The 21,890-nt window shown below is 43.3% G+C and overlaps 1 protein-coding gene across 1 annotated transcript in view; it reads left to right on the top strand.

Annotated features, from left to right (window-relative positions):
• The window catches only part of SCIN (scinderin), a 96,602-nt gene extending 75,868 nt beyond the window's left edge, over nt 1–20,734 (top strand). Inside the window, exons 7-16 of the mRNA XM_073333825.2 lie at nt 1,062–1,150; nt 2,250–2,465; nt 4,781–4,902; nt 5,798–5,888; nt 11,531–11,701; nt 12,591–12,768; nt 13,268–13,389; nt 15,474–15,551; nt 17,087–17,147; nt 18,220–20,734. Coding sequence (XP_073189926.2) covers nt 1,062–1,150; nt 2,250–2,465; nt 4,781–4,902; nt 5,798–5,888; nt 11,531–11,701; nt 12,591–12,768; nt 13,268–13,389; nt 15,474–15,551; nt 17,087–17,147; nt 18,220–18,353 — 1,262 coding nt within the window. The 3' untranslated portion in view covers nt 18,354–20,734. The remainder of the gene's footprint in view (nt 1–1,061; nt 1,151–2,249; nt 2,466–4,780; nt 4,903–5,797; nt 5,889–11,530; nt 11,702–12,590; nt 12,769–13,267; nt 13,390–15,473; nt 15,552–17,086; nt 17,148–18,219) is intronic.
• The last annotated feature ends 1,156 nt before the right edge of the window (nt 20,735–21,890 follow it).

The raw sequence follows: 21,890 nt of genomic DNA, 5'->3' as shown, positions 1-21,890 counted from the left end.
TGTCCCTTTTACTAAGGCTTCAACTTAGGGACCATTAGAGCAAACAGTTCATTAGGTCAGGCGCCTTTACAACAAACAGTTCCTGGGTCCAGGAATCATTACCACAATCATTTCATCAGAATGCCCCCCACAAACTTACAGTCCACACCCAAGTCTCTGAATCAGGTTAGGCTTGTCTCCAGGTGCCTCAGGGAGTAAATGCCAAGCACTGCAGCCTGCCTGGCTTCTACTCCTCTCTCTTTCTGTCGGCTCTAACCTGGCCCTTAAAGCGATAGCACCCCTTTCCCCATGCTCTCTTTCACACCTTCTCTCTTGCAAAAGCTGTATTCAGAGGAGACAGCTTTAAAGCAATGCTACACAGGCTGCTTCAGCAACTGTCTCATTCAAAATCAAATGTACTGAGGCTCCAGCAGAACAGCTCAGATCTGGGCCTTAAAATGCAATTATTAATGGTGCTGTGGGGAACAGAACCAGGACACAGTGCAGTTCCAGACAGTGATTCAGGAATGTCGAAAAAACTCTGGAGCCCAACAAGGAGCAATGTGTGAAGAACAGTGGTGGCATGTGACATGCCAAAATCTGGCTAATAGGGAGTTTCATTTAACCAAGTTATGGAAGAGAGGGGTTGATAGGCAATGGGCTTGGCAGCTGTGGAAAGCAACCTAATTTCCCACCTCCCCCTTCCAGCAATGCAGGTAGCCAGTGAGCTTTTGCAAGTCGAGCCTTTCTACACAGCACACATCATGATAATTATTTTGACCCAGGCTATCAATGCAAACAGACACATTTTTAAAAAGTGAACAGATTATTTTTATTCATTTTCAAAATCAGTAGAATTTAGATTTTTGGCAGTTTGACCTGGTGCGAATCTCTTTGCCTACCTCTGTTAGCAGACTTTAGTTTTGTCACTGTGCAGCCTGGAGGCAAACAAAATGTAAGAATGAACTATGTTAAAGGATACCTCATTCATTTTCAACTTCTCCCAGGAATTTTTCTTTTACACCTTCTGAGAACATGTTCCCTTTCCCCTGCCGTAATCTTGTCCTGTTTGTTTTAATCAGGCAAAGATGCTAACCCACATGAGAGAAAGGCAGCCATGAAGACTGCCGAAGAATTCATACAACAAATGAACTACCCTGCCAACACCCAGGTGCAGTACGTTTGTGAGATAAATAATACAAGAGATTTTTTTTTAAAATATTGGTCAATTGTTTAAAGTGCATGTGGTGCTATTAATCAGTTTAGCCAATCATTTTTTAAGGTGGGGTGGTTAATTGATCAAAATAATTCTCATAACATTGCCTATAAATAGTGATGTGTGAATCTCCAAACGTTTGGTATACACAAGTATCCAAAAGTTTGGAGAGTCAGTGAAAGGGATCACTAATGTAGAAAGCTTCTGATTTATTCATTTGAAGTAAGATAGTTTGTACAAACCTTACTCATTCAATGCCTGGCTTCAGTTCCAGACCTCATTTTTTAGATTACCAAGAACAACAATAAGAAATTTATCTCATATGTGGAATGTCTCATAATAGAATCCTTGCTCTTCACTCTCTCCCCCATCACAACTTGTTGCCTGAAGGATCAGACTCGAAGTGGAGTCAGGCATCTTCATCCTTCCTTTTAGGAAAACTCCTCTGTGAAGAAACAGATCATGCAGCATGCCTTAAAAGCAGTCAGATTCAGGTCAGCCTCATCTCCGCCAGGAGCTTGCTCCACAGCTGCCAGATCTCTCCCCGGAGAGCTCTGTCCCTGGATCTGGCAAGATGGACCCTAGGTTCTGTCAGCCACTGTGCCCAGTTGATTATTGTAGCTATCTTCCTGATTTGTGCAACAAGGCCCACTCCATATAGGACTTTGTAAACTAGGAGTAGCTCTTTGAATTGGGTTTGGAAGTGGATAGCCAGCCAATATTTAGTGCTAAGAGCTGGTGTGATACATTCTTAATGCTCTGTCTTGATCAGTAGGTGGATTGCTCCATGCAGTACTAGCTTTAATTTCTGGATAGACTCTTTGGCTACCTGCAGATTGAGAACATTACCAGTAATCCTAAACTGGAGGTCTGAAAGGCATGGATCACCGTGGCCACATGTCATTTGAGAGGGTCTCAAAAGTGGCCACAAAAATTAGAACAATTTGCAACCAGTGGACCATCAGCCACCCAAAATATTCTACTTTGCTCCACTAAAGGGACAGTAGTAGTAACATACCGGCTTTCCCCTCCCCCATTTCTTCTTTACCTGCAGATTCAAGTGCTTCCAGAAGGAGGGGAAACTCCCATCTTCAAACAGTTCTTCAGAGACTGGAAGGATAAATATCAAAGCGAAGGCTTTGGGAAAGTCTATGTCACTGAGAGAGTGGCTAGAATTGAGCCGATTGAATTTGATGCTACCAAGTTACATGAATCTGCACAAATGGCTGCCCAACACAATATGATTGATGACGGTTCAGGGAAAGTGGAGGTAATTTTGTAATTTTAAAAAATTGAAATATAACATATATAATTTCAACTACCTACCATATATACTCAATCATAAGCTGGTTCATTTATAAGCTGACCCCCCCAAGATGGATAAGTAAAAATGGTAAAAACTGTATGACCCTTTCATAAGCCGACCCTATATTTCAGGGGTTGGCAAACTTTGGCTCCTGGCCCATCAGGGTAAGCAGCTGGTGGGTCAGGACTTTTTGTTTACCTGGAGCGTTCGCAGGCACAGAGCCCCTCAGCTCCCAGTGGCTGCAGTTTGCCATTCCCAGCCAATGGGAGCTGCGGGAAGTGGTGCCACTTCCCACAGCTCCCATTGGCTGGGAACGGAAAACTGCGGCCACAGAGAACTGAGGGGCTCCATGCCTGTGAATGCTCCAGGTAAACAAAATGACAATGTATTAGATATTCAATTCAATGATTTCACAGAGTTTAAAGTCATCAAATTTTGGTGTAGACCCATTTATAAGCCGACCCCCGCTCTTTGATGCGTCACATTTTTACCAAAAATATTCGGCTTATGAACAAGTATATATGGTACATTCTCGTGTTACTTTTACTGGATAAGTTGTTATTTTGCAGGTTTAAACTGTTGAGTAGTTTGGTTGCAAAATCTGCAGCTTTACATCTCAAGAGCCTTTCGGTGGAGAGGGAATGAATCCCCGTGTCATCTATGTGCTGTACAGTTTGTTCTTCAGTAAAGTGCTTTGATGCCCATTAAAAATGCTATATCAGTCACTCTGTACAAAAGTAGAATTGCCACCTCTCTTACAAAATTAGGCTTGGCAGAATTTGATTTCTGTTTTTGTTTTTTTTTTTTAATAATTTGAATGGATATCACTGTTTCTTTTTAAGCATTTTAATTTTTTTTATCTATTTAAATTTTTAAAGTTGCACAGAATTATGGGGTTTGAGCACTTTTTTTCAATTTTTGTCTATTTAAATTGTCACAATTGCTGGAAATTATTGGGCGGGTCAGACAATCATTTAATGACAGTAGAAATTGAGATGGCTTGATAAACTATTAAAACACAAATTGTCACCACCACATATCAAAATGTACAACGTACATAGCTTTAAATTAAACTGTAATAAGTTCTCAAGCAGCATGTACCCTACTTTGCCTATCTGTAAATGTCAAGTATTATTGATGAAAACAGCTTCTTTTTTTTTTGACAGTTTGTGCGTATATGGTGAAATCAATGGTTATCGACATTTACCGATACAAATCTAATCCTTAAATCCTTCCCAGCCTCTATATAATGTATTTAAAAGAAATACTTTAAATATGACACTTATTCTAAAGTGACAGTTCTCCCTTCTCTCCACTTAGAAGCCTTCCAGTTAAAGAGTATGGGTGAAATCCCAGAAATCAAAAGTCAATGGGAATTTTACCCATTCACTCTATATCTGTAAGTCCTTCATACACCAGGTCTGTTCTCTGAACGCAGTCTTCAACTCAAGGCTAGAGAGCTCCTTCACAGAAGCAGAATGAGTGGGTTTCATTGCCCAGCCGTGGGGACTGGACTCAGAGAGGGCAAGATGGCATGATACGCACAGTGCAGGGTTCCACACATGACTGTAAACCCTCGAGTCCTTGCTCCCATGTTGAGGATACATTGGGGCAACACAGGATTATATTAGCCATTGGGCTGACATAACAGAGCAGCTCTGCAGCTTGTGGGGAGTATTCCTCTTGTTCCTTATGGGATTACTCTGTGCACTGCCTGCTGTTTGAGGTGGCCAGTGGGTCCCTGGGCTTAGCCCAGGTTGAATAGCGGTCTTAGCCTTTAGCAACTCAGGTCTCAAGCATTAATCATATGACATAGAATTGAAATATACAGGATCAAGTGGAGGATAATGTGTGCAGCAGTGGGTACTTGTCTGGAGTGCAGCATACCTTTTCCTTGTGGAATTCTATTTCATTAATGTGGTACCATTTACCTATGACATGAAGGAAAGGAATGTGAATGGATTAGTGTAAGTGACATTACATGATGTGACATCAAAATGTCAAGAGGAAAGCACAATATTTTCTAATTGACTTCCCGCTACAATTCATTTAGTTAGCAGTGCTGGGCCGAGTGCACTGCAAGATGGTTCAGTCTCTGTCATTTAGGATCACCTGATCTTTTCTGATGGCAGTTAGGTTAACATAGTATTTGGAGACAGAAAACAGGTGTTGCTCAAGAAGGTAACATAGTAAGTCATTTGACCACTTCCCCGATATTCAGCTTCAAGTCGAATGCTGATGAATTCCAATATTTTTCAGTGATGGCTTTGGTTTCCTAGGTCTGGCGTGTTGAAAGTAATGGCAGAATCCCTGTGGCATCTGAGACATATGGAGAATTTTTTGGCGGTGACTGCTACATTATACTTTATACTTATCCTAAAGGACAGATCATCTACACATGGTATGTTTGGTCCGCATTCAGCCCACGGATATTGTATTATTTGCTGGCTTTATGTGAGTTGTCCCACTGAAACCAGTGGGAAGACTAACATGTCACAAGGGTCCCAGGGTTGGGGAAGGGGTGGAGTAAGCACCACACTTAATTTTTATCAAACCTAGGCAGAGCCAGGAGTAGATGCAGGTCAGGATCTCAAGTGGGGGGTTAGAGAGACTCCCTTGCCCTGGCACAGCATACAGTAAAACAGCACCCCATGCCTAGCTAGACACACACAGACTCTCTGGCCTGAGCCAGTGCAAATCTCTCTCCTCCTCCCCAGTCATTCCAATCTGTCCGTGCACTCTGATACTGGCACCTGCATTGAGAGCCCAGACAGGTGGGTCTTGTAGCGTGGTCTCAGCTGTCCTGTCGGCTCCAGGCTGTGTACCTGTAAGAGTCCCCTTTTGGAAGCAGCTGGCTCCCCTGCAAGATGATACTAGTGTAAACTCTGCAGCCCTGTGCTCTGGGGGTGTCTCAGTCTCTGCCCCAGCTCCTTGCTACTGCTTCTCCTCTGCCATTCCTTTTGTTGTCTCCCTTAACCTTCCCAGGCTTGTTTCCCATCCCATTCCCTCCCCATCTGCTCTTTGGCTCAAACCCTCCCAGTGGTCTGCAGTTTAATTTTGTGTCCATGGTCTGGCATGGTGCTGCCCCCAGCCTGACAGGTCTGCACAGAGTACTAGGGACTGGTTGGGGGAAAGGGGGGAGAAAGGAAGGGAGGGGGAAAGTGGCTCTATCCAGTCCCACACCTGCATAAAGGCTGTAGGAGCTGACTTACTTATTGTGTGCTTTGCTTGAAATATATGTCCTGGATCATTTTGAAACTGGGCTTCAGCTTTGTTTCTTTCTTCTTCACTCTCAGGCAAGGGGCACATGCAACAAAAGATGAGCTGACTGCATCTGCATTCCTGACCGTTCAGCTTGATCGGTCACTAAATGGACAGGCTGTCCAGGTTTGTGTCTCTCTAAGGAATAAATGTGACCTAGTTTTCTTTTAAAAGAGGTGGCCAATCTTAGTAACACCCCGGACCACACAGACAACTTGTCTGGTGTATGGAGGCTACATCTGTATTGCACCTAAGTGAACATAAACAAACGTCCTCACAGAACCGTATTTTCTTCCCCCTGCAGCTTACTTTGGAGATTAAATGAAATTGCTTGTCATTTGAGTTCACCAGAAATAACAATGGTTGATTCGGACATCTTCCAGGCATCCCCCCTACTTCCTCAGTAATTCCACATATTCTCCCTTTCTTGTTGTGACATGGCTTGACGTAGCCTGTAAGCTTTGGAAGCAGGGAATTTGTCGTCTTCTACATTTGAAAAGCACCATAGACATTTACAACACTAACTGGCTGATTTGTATTTTTTTTCTCGTTGTTGCTACTTGTTAAAGAAGTTAAAGAAGGATGGGCTGGGATGAATGGACTATAGATTGGATAGAAAGTTGGCTAGATTGTCAGGCTCAACAGGTAGTGATCACTGGCTCCATGTCTAGTTGGCAGCCGGTATCAAGTGGAGTGCCCAAGGGTCGGTCCTCTGGCTTGTTTTGTTCAATATCTTCATAAATGATCTGGAGGATGGGTGTGGATTGCACCCTCTGCAAGTTTGCAGATGACACTAAACTGGGAGGAGAGGTAGATACGCCAGAGGACAGGGATAGGATACAGAGGGACCTAGACAAATTAGAGGATTGGGCCAAAAGAAATCTGATGAGGTTCAACAAGGACAAGTGTAGAGTCCTGCACTTAGGACAGAAGAATCCCAGGCACCCCTACAGACTAGGGACCGAACGGCTAGGCAGCAGTTCTGCAGAAAAGGTCCTAGGGGTTACAGTGGACGAGAAGCTGGATATGAGTCAACAGTGTGCCGTTGTTGCCAAGAAGGCCAATGGCATTTTGGGCTGTGTAAGTAGGGGCATTGCCAGCAGATCGAGGGACGTGATCGTTCCCCTCTATTCGACATTGGTGAGGCCTCATCTGGAGTACTGTGTCCACTTTTGGGCCCCGCACTACAAGAAGGATGTGGATAAATTGGAGAGAGTCCAGCGAAGGGCAACAAAAATGATTAGGGGTCTGGAACACATGACTTATGAGGAGAGGCTGAGGGAATTGGGATTGTTTAGTCTGCAGAAGAGAAGAATGAGGGGGGATTTGATAGCTGCTTTCAACTACCTGAGAGGTGGTTCCAAAGAGGATGGTTCTAGACTATTCTCAGTGGTAGAAGATGACAGGACAAGGAGTAATGGTCTCAAGTTGCAGTGGGGGAGGTTTAGGCTGGCTATTAGGAAAAACTTTTTCACTAGGAGGGTGGTGAAACACTGGAAAGCGTTACCTAGGGAGGTGGTGGAATCTGCTTCCTTAGAAGTTTTTAAGGTCAGGCTTGACAAAGCCATGGCTGGGATGATTTAGTTGGGGATTGGTCCTGCTTTGAGTAGGGGGTTGGACTAGATGACCTCCTGAGGTCCCTTCCAATCCTAATATTCTATGATTCTATGATACTCATAATCATCACCATTGTTTTTCTCACCATGCAGAGGGAAGCTGTGGAACACATTTTAGGACTCCGTTAATATATTGGATTTTTTCCCTCTGGAAACTGGTGATCAGATCACAAGTAAAAAAGAGTTCAGACTCTCCACAGTCCTTAATGAAAGGGCTTGTTTTCTATGCCCTTTAGTTTTTCACACCTGCTTTGTCAATGGCACAAATCACTTTGCAACAGAATTTTCCAGCATAAAGTCACAGAATTCCTCCTTCCTGCCCATGCCAGTCCATCTCTTTCGGCCATTTTAAACCTTTTCATCAGGCACCTGCCATTCTACTGGAGGTTTCCTTGCCCACTTTGACCCTTGCTGTTTAATAAGGGCATATGAGTGTTTCCCCCAGCCACCTTCATGCCATTTTTGAAGTTACTGAGAATGGCTAACCCTATGGAGCTGCTCTTTGTCAGACCTGATGACATGCTAGGGGCCAAATTGTGCCATTGAGGTACTGTTTTGCATTGATGGGATAAAGATTTACCACCACAGGCAGAGCACCATGAAGCATTCTCCTTCAGGGTCTGATTTGTTCTTGTCACTTGCACAGGAGGTAACTCATGTCTTTCCTCCCTTGTGCACAATCTGGCCCTATGGTAGTGCTCCCTTCTGCAGAAATGCAGGATGAGATCTCAGATACAAGTCCTTACCTGAAGGAATGTGGTGTGCAGGAGAGGACAAAGGTTGCTAAGAGGTGTGGCTGGGGCAAGACCAGTTCTGATGTGACCCACTGTTCCCCTGCTAAAAATACCTCCTGCTCCTCTGGCCTTCTCTCATTCCGTCCTGCCTTCCATCACCCACTGGTCCCACTCCCTACCGCAGAGGTAGCTGGGGGGCCAACTTCCTGCCACAGAGCCCAGAAACAGTTCTGTGCTGAAGAAGTGGCTAACAGGGAAGGTGTAGCAGATGGGAGCGTTAGACCTGCTGCCCACTGGGACAAGCCTTCACTTCCATATGGGTGATATGCAGCTCAGGAGGTGGGAGGGCTCTCCTTTGAAAGAGGGGATGGAGGAGGAGAAGGAGGAGGGCTAGGGAAAGAAGGGGGGGTTACGAGGCAGGGGATGAGAACAGTAAAATGTTTGACTCCCATCCCTAAAGTATAAGTGTGAAGGTCTGTCATTTTTATCAAGTTTATAACTAATTAGATTGCAGGGGATAGTTTTAAATGTTAAATCAATAGCAATTGATTATTGACATCATACTAAGTGAAGGTTAAAATCTCTTGGTGTAATTACTTAGTTGAAACCTTCCTAAATAAATGTTAAATAATTATTTTATAGTTAACTGAACTTTCTTTCATTAAGCTAAAAGAGTTCCATCTAATTGCAATGACTGTAATATTTAAAAGCTAATTACTTTCAGCATATATATGCTAAATCTTATTATGTAAAATGGTATTTAGCATAATTTGTAGCATTTTCCAGTGTAACCATCTTTTTAGACACTAGATGGCACTACAACCCAAATTACACCAAAGAGAGAGACTGAAACTTTCGTTACAGCCACATATTTCCTAACAGGTTTCAGAGTAGCAGCCAGGTTAGTCTGTATTCGCAAAAAGAAAAGGAGTACTTGTGGCACCTTAGAGACTAACCAATTTATTTGAGCATGAGCTTTCGTGAGCTACAGCTCACTTCATCATCTTTGGAGCAGATTTTTAAAGTGTGGCCTCTCTTTCGGCACCTGCGTATAATTGCCATGATTTTGCACAAATGGCGCGTGCAATTGATTTCATTCAGTTGTCTCACTCTCTGACTGCGCCTGCCCGTCTGGCAGTGAGACATCGAAATGGGATAGTGCCCACCATTGCTGCCACCTGCAACACTGTGGGAGCAAATGGAAGGCCAGGCTGAGGCTGGCCTGAAAAGGAGCCCTTTATCTCTGGGGTGATCAAAATGTTTCTCCAGTTTGTTAAAATGATTGCTTTGGGTTGGACTAGGGAGCCGGCACTCGGGGCGGGGGCAGCATGCGGAGCCTCCCTGGCCACCCATCCACATAGGGGCCACAAGGACCTGGAGGCCGCTTCCGGGAGCCATGTGGAACCAGAGCAGGCAGGGAGCCTGCCTTAGCCCCGGGCCCCTGCTACGCGGCCGACTGGACTTTTAACGGCCCAGTCGGCAGTGCCAACCGGAGCTACCAGGGTCCCTTTTCGACTGGGCATTCCAATTGAAACCCAGATGCCTGGCCTGCCAACCTTAGGTTGGACTGCAGTCCTACAATCCAGACAGAGTAAGGGGTTCACTGCCCCAGTTGGAGGATAGGAATACTGTCACAATCTGCTTCTTGCTTCCCCGTGCTCCTAGCTCTTTTGTTGGCACTGATTACTCCCACCTCTGCACCTGCTCTGATGCGCTCACTGATATGCCAAGGCTCTTCCCATTCCCCATCCTTGCCTGTCCTCTCCCCACTGGCAGAGGCTCTGCTCCTCCCCTGCTCAAGCTCGGGTGCTGTGGGTAGCCCACACAGGGTAATAAGGTGTCCCCTTGCTCCTTTGCGCTGGCTTGCAGCCACGCACCCTATCCAGCAGACAGTTCTCAGCCACACAGTGCATCAGCATGCAACCATCTCACAGAAGCTGCTCACTAACACTTCACAGGCTCTGCTCCTCCTAGAGTGCAAGTGTCAGGCTCCTCGGTGGCAGCCAGCTCTTCCTCATCTGCTTTTCCTCCAGCAGGCAGTGCTGAGCAGTTTGCTTCTTTGCTGCTGCCGGAGGCAGTGATCAGGGTTGTGCTGGGCTGGTATTGAGGCTCTTTCCCTCTCTCAGTTGAACATTCCCTTTTCTGGCCCTCTATTCCTTTTCTTGGATGAGGGAAAGCCATTTTCAGGGGGAAGAGAGGGAATCTGACATCTGGCCCAAAAGGCAGAGGACCCAGCTGGTAGGCTGATGTACCAGGGTTCAAAGCAGAAGGCTCGGGCCAAAAAACAGAGGTTAGCGAGCTCTGTTTCTATGTATGTTGCAGTCTCTGAGGAAATGTGTCAGACTTGCTCATGGGCATATAAGCTCCCTCTGCTGGCTAAACTGGTTGCTTTGCACATTCAGGACACCACGTAGAAGTAGGTGTTTCTGGCATCTGAAGTAATGAGTTTTCTTTCCCATGCCAGCTGTATCAAGTGGTGGTCTTTGCTGTTTTCTCTCCTCTCATCTCCCTCTTCTCTTCTGTAGTGCTCCTTTTTAAAGAAAGATTTTAGCCAATTCCCTGTTCCATCCCTTTACTTTTCACCTTTCTTCTCATTTATCCTCCATCATTCATTCCTCTGATGCATACAGTACTTGATATATATGTGGTATACTTCAAATCATGCTTAAAGTATGCTGCTCTTGTATACTGCAAGAGGGAAGGAAAACAGAAAAAAGTCTCTGGGCAGAATGTAGCCTTTAGTTGTCATCTTTTTGTTTCCTCCAGAGTGAAGAAATAGAGAATTCTGCTGTACAATAATAAATGTATGTTATTTTTATATTAAGATGCCCTGAAAATTAGAGGCATTTGCCAGTTCAGTTTTAAATACCATCTTTTCCCATATACACTAGCAGTTTATATTGTCAGCCTAGTTATCTATCGCCTGGTGGATTTATGCTCCCTTTTTCATCCTCATACAGACCTAGAAATAATGGTTATGATGAAAAACCCGTTTTTGCTACTTCGTTTAAATACAAATCCCCTAACCTTCAGAACTAGAGTCTTCCAGGAGAATTAAATGCCTACATAAAACCTCTGTACAGAGGCAATGTTTTTTTCAAAAAGGAACAGTTTTCTTATTAAAGTAAATGGCAACCATCAGAGTTTTAATCCCTTAGAAACTAAATGGACAAGTCCCAATCTCAATGTTCTGTAAGAAATATTAGTCTGTGTGTATGTGTTAGTATGAGTGACAAAACGGCTTATGAATGCTGCAACTACAGTGCCTCTGAAATAATGGGCGCTCAGCTCAGCGGAGACAGCTTGCCATTAGTAATTCTTCCGAACCTACTTACCCTGTTAGCTATCATCACCTTGGTCTTCAGTCATGCCAAAACTAATGTAAAATCCTTTAATTTCTTTTCCTTTATTTGTACAGATCCGGGTCTCCCAAGGAAAAGAACCTACACATTTGCTGAGTTTGTTCAAAGACAAACCACTCATTGTCTACAAGGATGGAACATCCAAGAAAGGAGGTCAGAAACCCCCTCCTTCCACGCGTCTCTTTCAAATTCGCAGGAACCTGGCTTCCATCACCAGGATTGTGGAGGTAAAAATCACCTGTTCAGTAAAATATTCCCCCTGTAACATAGTACAGCTGGAATGAGCACCAGAGTGGCAAGCGTGAGTTAAAATCACTTCTGTTTGATGGTTATAGTATGAGTAGGAACAGAGGAGCTCACATTCTGGATTGGATCAGAAGCCATTCCAGGTCTAATCCAGTATGACGTCTCTGACAGTGGCCAGTACTAGATTCTTCAGAGGAAGTTGCAAGAAACCCCATAGTGGATAATTAAAGAATAAGCTGAGCATATGGAAAGTTTCTTGCTAACCAGGACACAGACCTAAAGAAGAGCTCTATGTAAACTGGAAAACTCATCTCTCTCACCAGTAGAAGTTGGTCCAATAAAAGATATTACCAAATCCACCTTGTCTTCCTAAGCCTGGGCAGCTAGTTAAAATTTTTCTCTCAGGCCAATTATCAGTTTCAAGTGAGATGTTACCAGTACGTCTACGCTGGAGCTGGAGGTGTAATTTTCAGTTTGAGTAGCATATGCGTGCCAATTTTGATTAAACAAGTGCACTAAAAAGAGCAGCTGCAGCAGGTCAGGCTAGCTGTCCAAGTACAAAAGTAGGGTCTTGGATAAGATCATACTTGGGTGGCTAGCCTTTGCCACAGTGGCTACACTGCTATTTTTAGTGCATTAGCTGGATAAAAACTAGTGTTCTTATGTCTGCCTGGGATGGAAGTTACACCTGCAGCTCCAGTGTAGATGTGCCCCAAGCTAGTGCAGTGTAAATCTAGAGAAACACCACAGCAGAAAGTGCAGTTCCTTTGGATTTACACCAGTATTACAGCTTTACATCAGTGTGCAGACAGGTGAATGTGTGAGTTATTTAAAAATCAGAAGAATGAAACAATCTCATTCTTGCTCTAGGTTGATGTTGATGCAACTTCATTGAACTCCAATGATGTTTTTGTTTTGAAACTGCCAACAAACTCCGGCTACACCTGGGTCGGAAAAGGAGCAAGCAGAGAAGAGGAAAAAGGAGCTCAATATGTAGCCAGGATTCTGAAATGTCAAACCGCTAGGATTGCAGAAGGCCAGGAACCAGGTTAGTTCTGGGCGATCTGGCTGCTCAGTGGGATGGAGGGTGCACAATACCAGACAGAATTGGGTCCCAAATGTGCATACAAATGGGTTTTTTGAAAATACACACTTTTGTGGACAAACCGGATACACTCCCCTTTCTTTGAAAATCTGGCTGTATTTTGCAATAAGGATATTTGTCCAGGATCTGAGCTGATTTACAAGTGGTGCTATCTATAGAAGTCAACTGAGTTGCAGTGGATGCAACAGAATTTAGCCCTTTACACATACTGAATGACTAAAACAAATAGAGAGAGAGAGCAAGGTGTGATTACATGTAATCACATGAATATCTGCATTGGCTTTTATAAACATTGGGAAGAACAGAACTATTAAAGAAAAACATACACATTATGGGCTGGGCAAAGGGAATATTGTTTGGGGATTTTTGAAACAATATCCATCCAGTTAAAGAAGAAAACATAAAACTCAATGCCAAGTAGATTATATCATGTATATTCCAGAGGAATTCTGGACAGCCCTTGGAGGTAAGAAGAAATACCAGACTTCAGCACAGCTGCTAACTGAGTCTGAAGACCACCCTCCTCGTCTCTATGGCTGTTCCAATAAGACTGGCAGGTTTATTGTAAGTATATGATGGATACTTTCCCCTCTGTTAGTTCTGTACTTTGACATATTGGGCAGCAATAGACACTAAATGAAACACCACCTGAGGCCTCCATTGACCCAGCATGGTACCTTTGTGAATTGTTAGTCTACTATTCCAATACTTATTAAGCAGCACAAGATAAAAATGGTGTAGAGTGTCTGGGCTAGTCCTGTAGGGTTACAAACCGGTGACTGCTGGAGGGAAATAAAAGTTCAAGACTATTTAATTCTCATTTTGTTATATGCAGATCAATGCGGTGGGAGAAAAAAACGTTTGATGGAAAAGATGAATGTGTCAAAATTAGACTTGCACATTAGTAGGTTTATTTAAGAATTCAAAATCATGGCCTACACTACTGCTCTCTGTAGAGGTGTTGATGGTGGTGGCATCTGGAAAGCTAGAGGGGATGAGCGGTGCTCTGAAGACATAGGGCAGATGCAGACATGAATGCCTTAGGAAGTTCTGGGGAGAGCCCTGCTTCTGAAGGAAGTAGCCTATACTCCTACTAATGTCTGCTACCTGCAACTAGAAGGTGCACTGATGGGTAAGGCCTTGACTAAACCTTCCTAGCCATGTTTTCATGGAGCCCTGGAGAATTGCCAGATATGCCAGCTGAGCCCACAGCCAGTTGTTCAAGAAAATGTTAGGTCTATATCGTCCCTGGGTCCATCAAGTGTGTGCTAGTAGTGGTGGGGAAAGGGAAGGTTCCTTGAACCCTCATTAACCCATAGTGCCGGAAGCAGCCGGATGTTTTTCTGTAATTGTGCCTTTAAGGTGCTGAGTATTGAGGGAGGTGAGGAGGCAAGCTTCCCCAGCAGGCACTTCCAGAGCTGGTGTATGTGACTGAGGCGCATGGACGCAGGGAGCTCTGAGAGCACGGGCACTGCCCCACACTTGGAAAGGAGGCACTCTCTCTTGGGCGAACGCTGCTGACGAGCCTGAAGGGAGTGGAGCTTCTCCCTACTCATGCCCGTTGCGGAAAGCTCCCATCCAATTTAAAAGAGATGGAACCAGTAAGGTTCTTAGAAAAGGACTAAGATCTTATAAAATGTAATGGAGAAGTATATCTTTCCTGCAGCCTTTTCAAACCCTCCCATGGAAATCCACAGAGGAATAGAATTTGCTATAAAGATCTACAAGATGGTTTTTAAAAAAACCCCTATATCCAAAGTTATCACCATCTATTAAATTCCATAGGACCTGGCCTCACTTTAGTGCTCACCTTCCCATGTCTTTGCACTCAGGACAGCACAAGGAGCTGATCATTCCCAGCTCCTGCACATGCTCACAAAAGAGGGGAGGGAGAGAAGGTTCTTTGCACCTTCTGCCCTCTCCTCACCTCAGCATTGCCCCAGGGCCAAGCACAGACAAGCCTTGCAATCACATCAAACAAAGGCAGCCTGACCACTAGCTGAACTATTACCTATCCTACTTGATACAAACCAGAATGGAACTGTTTTCCTACTTGCTTTTAACACATCTGAAGAAGTTAGCCTCTGATTCTCTTGAGTCCCAACCCTGAATTCCTTAGTCAAACCAAAGATCCCATTTTTTTTAAGTCAGTGGGAGTTTTGCCATTTCAGGACTGAGTCCATGGACTGCACATCAGAACTATCACCTTCCTTCTCTTAATTGGTGTTGTAGTAAATGTTAATGCCCATGAACATACGAGCTGAAAGTTTGGCTCTGTCCAGGCATTTAGTGTAGGTAGGCAGTAAGCGGATTTCCTTGCCCCCGTCCGCCAGTGCATCTCAGTCCCAATTTACACAACTCACTGCTACTATTTGAAATCTGTGCCTCTCCTGAGCACAGACAATTGTGCCAAATTGAAAGATGGGTTTATGATGTGGCCAGATGTCTGATTTGCTCCCACCAGTCTACTGCATTTCACTCATAGATCAAAATAGGTTTTGAACCTGCTTCTGCAGAAGAAAAGAAAAAAAGCAAATGCATGACTGTTTTTAGAGTAATCCCTTTTAAAAGTCTCATCTTTGTCCAAACTCAAGCATGATGGAAAATCTTGAATGGAACTACAATACCAATTTTATTATCCATTTTAGATTGAGGAGGTCCCAGGAGAATTCACTCAGGATGATTTAGCTGAAGATGATGTCATGTTGTTAGATACTTGGGAGCAGGTAAGCTATGTACTTAACAATGCTTTATGTGGTGACAAAAAGGATTTACTGCTAGCAACAATTTATGGATGGACAACCAGCGAGAAGACAGTAAGAGAATTATCATAAAGAGGAGAGGGGTGAAGATAATTACATACCAAAAGTACCATGTTGTGAGGCTAGAAGGAATTTCGCTTTCTTGAAATTATAACTGAGGAAGAAAATAGAGCTATTTGACATGCAAGTATGAATATCCACTACATTTTCAAACCATCATGCAAGATTATAGTTGCATTTCCCCTTAATGCTAATGGAAGCCGCTTGATTATAAGCGACCACAGTACACTGCAAGTCAGCCCAACAATGTTTTGGACAATTCTGTTTAATGTCTTCACAATTTGTGTACAAAAACTTTTCCAAAACTTCAGAAGCCTCCAGAAGACCATAGCAGTATGTGGCAGAAAAAGCACATGAGTAGAGAATGGGCCAAATCATAGGCTTCTGCTGAGCACCTTTGCAAACTGGTCTTCTTCAGGGGAACTTCACAGGGATTGGAGAAAACAGAAGCTTGCTCCTTTCCCCCAGCTTGTGGGAGACCAGCACAGTTGCTCAGCAGCTATTACTACAGCTGAAGGGCAGCATCCATCCAAAGCAAATGGGTTTGGCTTTTAGATCCATCATGCCCCTCCACCCTAACCCCCATCCACACTGCTCTACAAAGGGTTGTTATGGCTTTTTCACAGTATATAGGGAGTGAGGAATCGCCTGCTTTGCAGAACCAGGGCTGGATTTGGCCCAACAAACATAAACACTAAAGATGTTTCTCATATTTTTTTTATCACACGCTGAAAAAGTCTGGTTTCAGAGTAGCAGCCATGTTAGTCTGTATCCACAAAAAGAAAAGGAGTACTTGTGGCACCTTAGAGACTAACAAATTTATTTGAGCACAAGCTTTCGTGAGCAACAGCTCACTTATTACTAGTAACACATGCAGAACACACTGCCCTGGTTTGTGATCTATACAAGCTGGGGGGGGGGAGCGGATTTCAGCATGGGTTATAAATAATGAGCCTGATTCCCCTGTTCCTTCCATCTGTGCAAAGTAAGGGTACAGTGCTACCCAGAATTCTGTTTGATTGTGGTTTTCACCCATCCTGCATGACTGCACAAGGCACAAAGCCGAGGAAAATCAGGCCCAACATTTTTAGCTTAACCTGGAAACGTGTGCGGTGCCAACCACTAGGACAAAGCTGTGAAAAGAGAAGGTCTAACAAATGTCCCTGGAATTTAGCATTGGACTTGCAAAAGTCCAGGATGTGGAGGTATTTTGAAGCATAGAACCGTGTCTGTAGAAAACTTGTGTCTTTATGTATGATGGGCAAGATTCTGATCTCCTTTACACTAGTGTAACTCTGGAGTCACTGCATTGATGCCTGCTTTTTCTCCGAATGGAGACAATGCAATTATTCTAGATTTCAATGGTGTAAATAAGATCAGAATCTGAGCCAATCCCCATAACAATATGACAACTAAACTTTTAAATCTTCTATTTACAGGTATTTGTCTGGATTGGTAAAGATGCTAATGAAATTGAGCGAAATGAATCTGTGAAATCTGGTAAGAAATGTGTTTGACAAAATGCTGAATGAAATGGATTCAGTGGTGATTAAAAATGAATGAAAGAGGAGATGTGAAATGGTCAGCACTCTAATTATACTAAGCATGGTGTTTAAAAGAGTTAGTGAGCTTGAGTAGCAATTACCTCTGAAGATTCCATGATTAGGTTATTCCCTCTTTATGTACCATTTTAAACAGTGCAACAGTCACCAAAAACTCAACTCTATTCTTCTTAAATGTAACTTTCCATAAAGAATGAAATTCATCAACATGGTGTTAATAGGCACAAAATATCGTTAAAAAGTATAAAGGACCCGTGTCTGTAGCTGCTCCATGTACAGAACCTGCCCTGGAAGTTTTGTATGTGGAGTGACTATAGAATTTGACCCTAAACTATTTATAGCCAGAGAAATAGATAAAGCTTCCAAGTCTGCTCATTGTTGCCCTTCTCTAATTCTGTCATATGGGCTAAATTCTGCTCTCAGAATTTACATGGGTGCAAATCTGTTGTGTGCCTAAACTACTTGAGCACAGTAGTCTGAAATCCAATTTTTTTTAAATGTCCCTCTATTGTAAAACATGTGCCAGCAGTGATGTGAATTAACGCATCTGAGCTATCATACCAAGATTTATATTGAAAATACTGGCACACCCTCACCTCAGACATAGTTACCTAGCTTGTTTTCAGACATTTACTAGCATCACTTAGACAAACCATTGGATTCAACCATAAGGCTCTTCCTTGGAAAAACCATGAGTGAAGCATCTACATTCCAGCAGCAGTACCTGAGGCCTTCAGCCGTTCCAGAGCTAAAGAGCTATTATATGGTAGGACCCAAATGACCAGGGCAAAGACCACTGTGCCTGTATCTTGTTATTTTAAACTGACATCTGAGATGACAATTCTGAAAATTTGACTGGCAGCTAAGAGAAAGCAATAGCTATTTGATCATTTGATGTAGTTAAGCTGAATCAGTGTAATAATATCCTCATTTATTTTGCTGAGGATTTTAATTATTTTTCTCCTGGTGAATGGACTAATATTTTCCATGTTTTACTGTTATCTCTTTAGCCAAACGCTACATTGAGACAGATCCTTCTGGAAGAGATAAGGGGACTCCACTTGTTATTGTGAAGCAAGGATACGAGCCCCCTACATTCACAGGCTGGTTCCTGGGCTGGGATTCCAACAAATGGAAAAACTGATCTGTCGGTGAAGGCCTCCACTACAAAGAGAACAGCAATCAGAGCACAACTATTATCTAGCATTCTTAAGCATTAGCTTGTAAAACAATATTGATGCAGCTGTTGTCACCCATTCCCCAGCGTTCTTATATTCCTCTGCGTAAACTAGCATGTCTAAGCTTTGGAAAGGTTAAATGAGATGATAAAGTAGTAACATAACTTCTTGGTGGCGGGTTGGGTTTTTTACAAATCTATGTAGAGTGATACCATTGGTTTGGTTCTAAAATGCCTTTTTTCAAACACAACCTGTACATCAGTAGCACATTAATATACAATTTACAAGCTAACATTCATCAGTGGGCCAAATTCTGCTTTTTACCCCAGCATAAGTGAGAGCACAATTTGGCCCACCCAGGACCCATTGAAGTTGAGGGGAAAGAATCCCAGCAGCAGGATTGAGCCCTAATTTACCTAAAGTGTCAAAATCCTGCAGTCCTTACTAATACGAAACGTCCATTGCAGTCTGAATTAGGAATGGGAGCTCTGTCCTGCAGGGTGCGGATGAGGATTCTGAGAGAGCCAATGTGAAAATGATACTTTGTTACACGTGGTCCAGGAAATGGATATAATCTGAATGGAGAAGACACTATAGGCTTGAATGAATGTGATGTGAACATATATCATCATGAGGCCTAACACAGTTGGCTGTGACAGACACTGTTTCTATAGAGCCCTCAGACATGGTCGCATGTTATCCCTGTTCTCAGATTCCTCTAATTTGGGGGTCTCAAAGTCCCAGCCCACGGGCCATCTGCGGCCCGAGAACCTCCCCACTGTGGCCTGCGGAAACTTTTAAAGAAGTTACTTCATCCGGCCCTCATGGCTGCTGGCTGAAGGGGGAGGCTGGAGGGGAGCGGGCAGGAGAGATTCACATGTCCCTCCCCGCAACATTGCTCCATCCTGCTGGGACCCTCCCAGGGGTTGCACTCGGCAACATGTCGTTCGCCTCGGGCAGCTTGGCTCCCTGCAAGCGGTTCCCTATCCCTCCTGTTCCCGGCGGAGCCACGGAAGACAGACCCATGCAGCCACGCTGCCAGCTCTGTCCACTGCAGGCACTGCCCCCCGCAGTTCCCATTGGCTGGGGGAGAGGGACAGAGATACCATCACTAGTGGCCGGGCAGAGTCAGCCATGGAGGCAGCATCATTAGTCACCGGGCAGAGTCAGCTGGGGCGGCATGAGGCCAAGGGAGGCGAGGGAAAAGGGTGGGAAACAGGCTGGGAGGTGGCGTGAACACCATCTGCAGTGACATTATTGGCCCTCTGGGAGGATCTGAGGACTGGCACCGGCCCTAAGGTAAATTGAGTTTGAGACCCCTGCTCTAACTGCTGCCCTTAAACACACTTAAGTGAGCTATTGCTCCTGACAGGCAGCAGGAGTCACTGACACCTTTAAAAGTGGATGAACACACATCATTTCATTCACCAGACTGTAAGCACACACTGCATATCCCAGCCACAAGTTATCTCAGGCTGCACCAGTCTCGTTTTTTCCCCTACTCATCAGTGCTCAGTTCTGTGCAAGTGTAGAGATTTGCTCATATGGCCAAACAGATTGTGTTTTTCCTCAATGTGCAGGAGACTGAAACTCTTCACACGGGTGCTGAGCAGACTTCGAATGTGCTGTGCCAATGCTTTGGGGAACCACTTTTCTTTCAGCAGCACGGAGTATCCTGGAAAGATGGAGCTCTGAGTAAGCACTGTAGAATCTGGCCTGGGGTCTCTCTCAAAAATTGAAAGAATCACATAGTCATTCTGGTGTGAAGAATGCAGATGATTTTTATTCTTGTGAATTTAGAAAAAAACATGTTCAAACAGTGTGTGTGTTTGTGGTTTAACCATACAACTCCCTGTAAAGTTAGCAGGGACCATTCAGCTTCAAACCTGTAGCAATGCTTTGAACATTTATCCCGTTGCATTCATTTTAATGCCAATGTGTACATCGGTAAATCAAATGGACTCCGTGTCAATGTGAATTTTTAAATAAGGAATTCCAATTGTGTTTTTTTAATTGTACTTTTAAATGAGTTTGAAAATGGAATTTTAAAAATGGCTTTTTATATTTTTTCTACATGGTTAATGGTGAATTGGAAGCTCAGTAAAGCCAAAGGAGTGAAAGCAGTCTCAACTTCATTTGTCAATATTATTGAACAAAGTTGCATGGCTGGGTCACTGATAGCGTAAGAACCAGGGAATACTGCACCATATTAAAATATAAGAATCTAATTCTATTTTTCAAGGGTTGGGAGGGTGAAGAGGGTTAATTCTGGGAGTTTGTTAGCTTAAAGTGTTTGTTTAAATCTATATTAATGCAATTTAGCTGTATTTGGATGTGTCATTTCATGTAAAAAAAAAAAAGACAAAACACAACACTATAACAGTTTGTGGAAAGCTGATTTTTTTTTCTCCTGAAACATTCTTGTTTATTTTGTGTGCCCATTGATATTTAAAAGAATGGCAAACACTCACTTCCTTCTTAGGGGGACAATTTAATTAGCTAGTAATTAATCCTCTGCTGGTGTAAATTAGAGCTGCGTCAATTTACACCCACAGAGAGTTGACCCATCATTATCAGCTCATCCAGCGACATTACGAAGTTATACAAAACATGCTTTGACTAGCAGCCAAGAAGTGCATGCTTATCAGCATATTATTTCATCTTTAAGGAAAGTTAATAACATTGTGATCAAATTAGTCAGCCAATTATCAATTTCCTTTTTGCAGCCCTCTTGGCAGGACACACGATGGGTAATGTGTGTAAAGATCATTTCATGGAAAAGGAAACAGCATGTTTTTTAAAAAGGATGTCCTCTGCACTTTTCTAAGAGACTGCAAGTAGGCTAAACAGAAGGAATATTAAAAAGAAAAGCTTACAACCTCAGTTGATCAGTTAATAGGGTCCTATGGACAATCAGCAACCTGTTGCCCACTCACGATTTTAGCAATCTTTGCCATGTCAGAAGAGTGTATTATAAAATATAATAATGCCTTAATTGTATTATAAACAGAATTTAGTCTCACTTATGTAGATGGGATCAAAGTCAAACTATGTTTTAACTGTGTTCCAGAACACTGTTACAGCTCTGATCTTTACAGGGGCCTGTCAAAATATTCCAAAACACAGATAAAGCAAAGTTTTGGCTCATATGCAAGATAAACTGTGTTATAACTTGGGCAGGGCATTATGGTGTTTACAGTGATTACTGCTAGGTAGATGGGCATTAGGGCCTTATGACTGAAACAATTCTATCAACTGTGTTTAAGCACAATGGTTGTTAGCAAGGCTCCACAACGTTTCTCTGATCAGTGAGGGCTTTAACAAAATAAAGAAATAAAAATCTTGTTATAAATTCCTTAAAAAAGAAAAACATCTTTGACCACATTGGTCGGTGAAGCTGTGCTCAGTTCTATTTAGGTGCCTAACTCTAAGCACCCAGATTTGGAAATTGGGGCCTATTTGTCTCTGGCAATGCCCACAATGTGCTAGGTGCTGTACAAATA

This window comes from Lepidochelys kempii, chromosome 2, assembly GCF_965140285.1.
Source record: "Lepidochelys kempii isolate rLepKem1 chromosome 2, rLepKem1.hap1, whole genome shotgun sequence".
In the NCBI taxonomy this organism is placed as follows: Eukaryota; Metazoa; Chordata; order Testudines; family Cheloniidae; genus Lepidochelys; species Lepidochelys kempii.
This window is presented reverse-complemented; position numbering and strand designations above follow the sequence as displayed.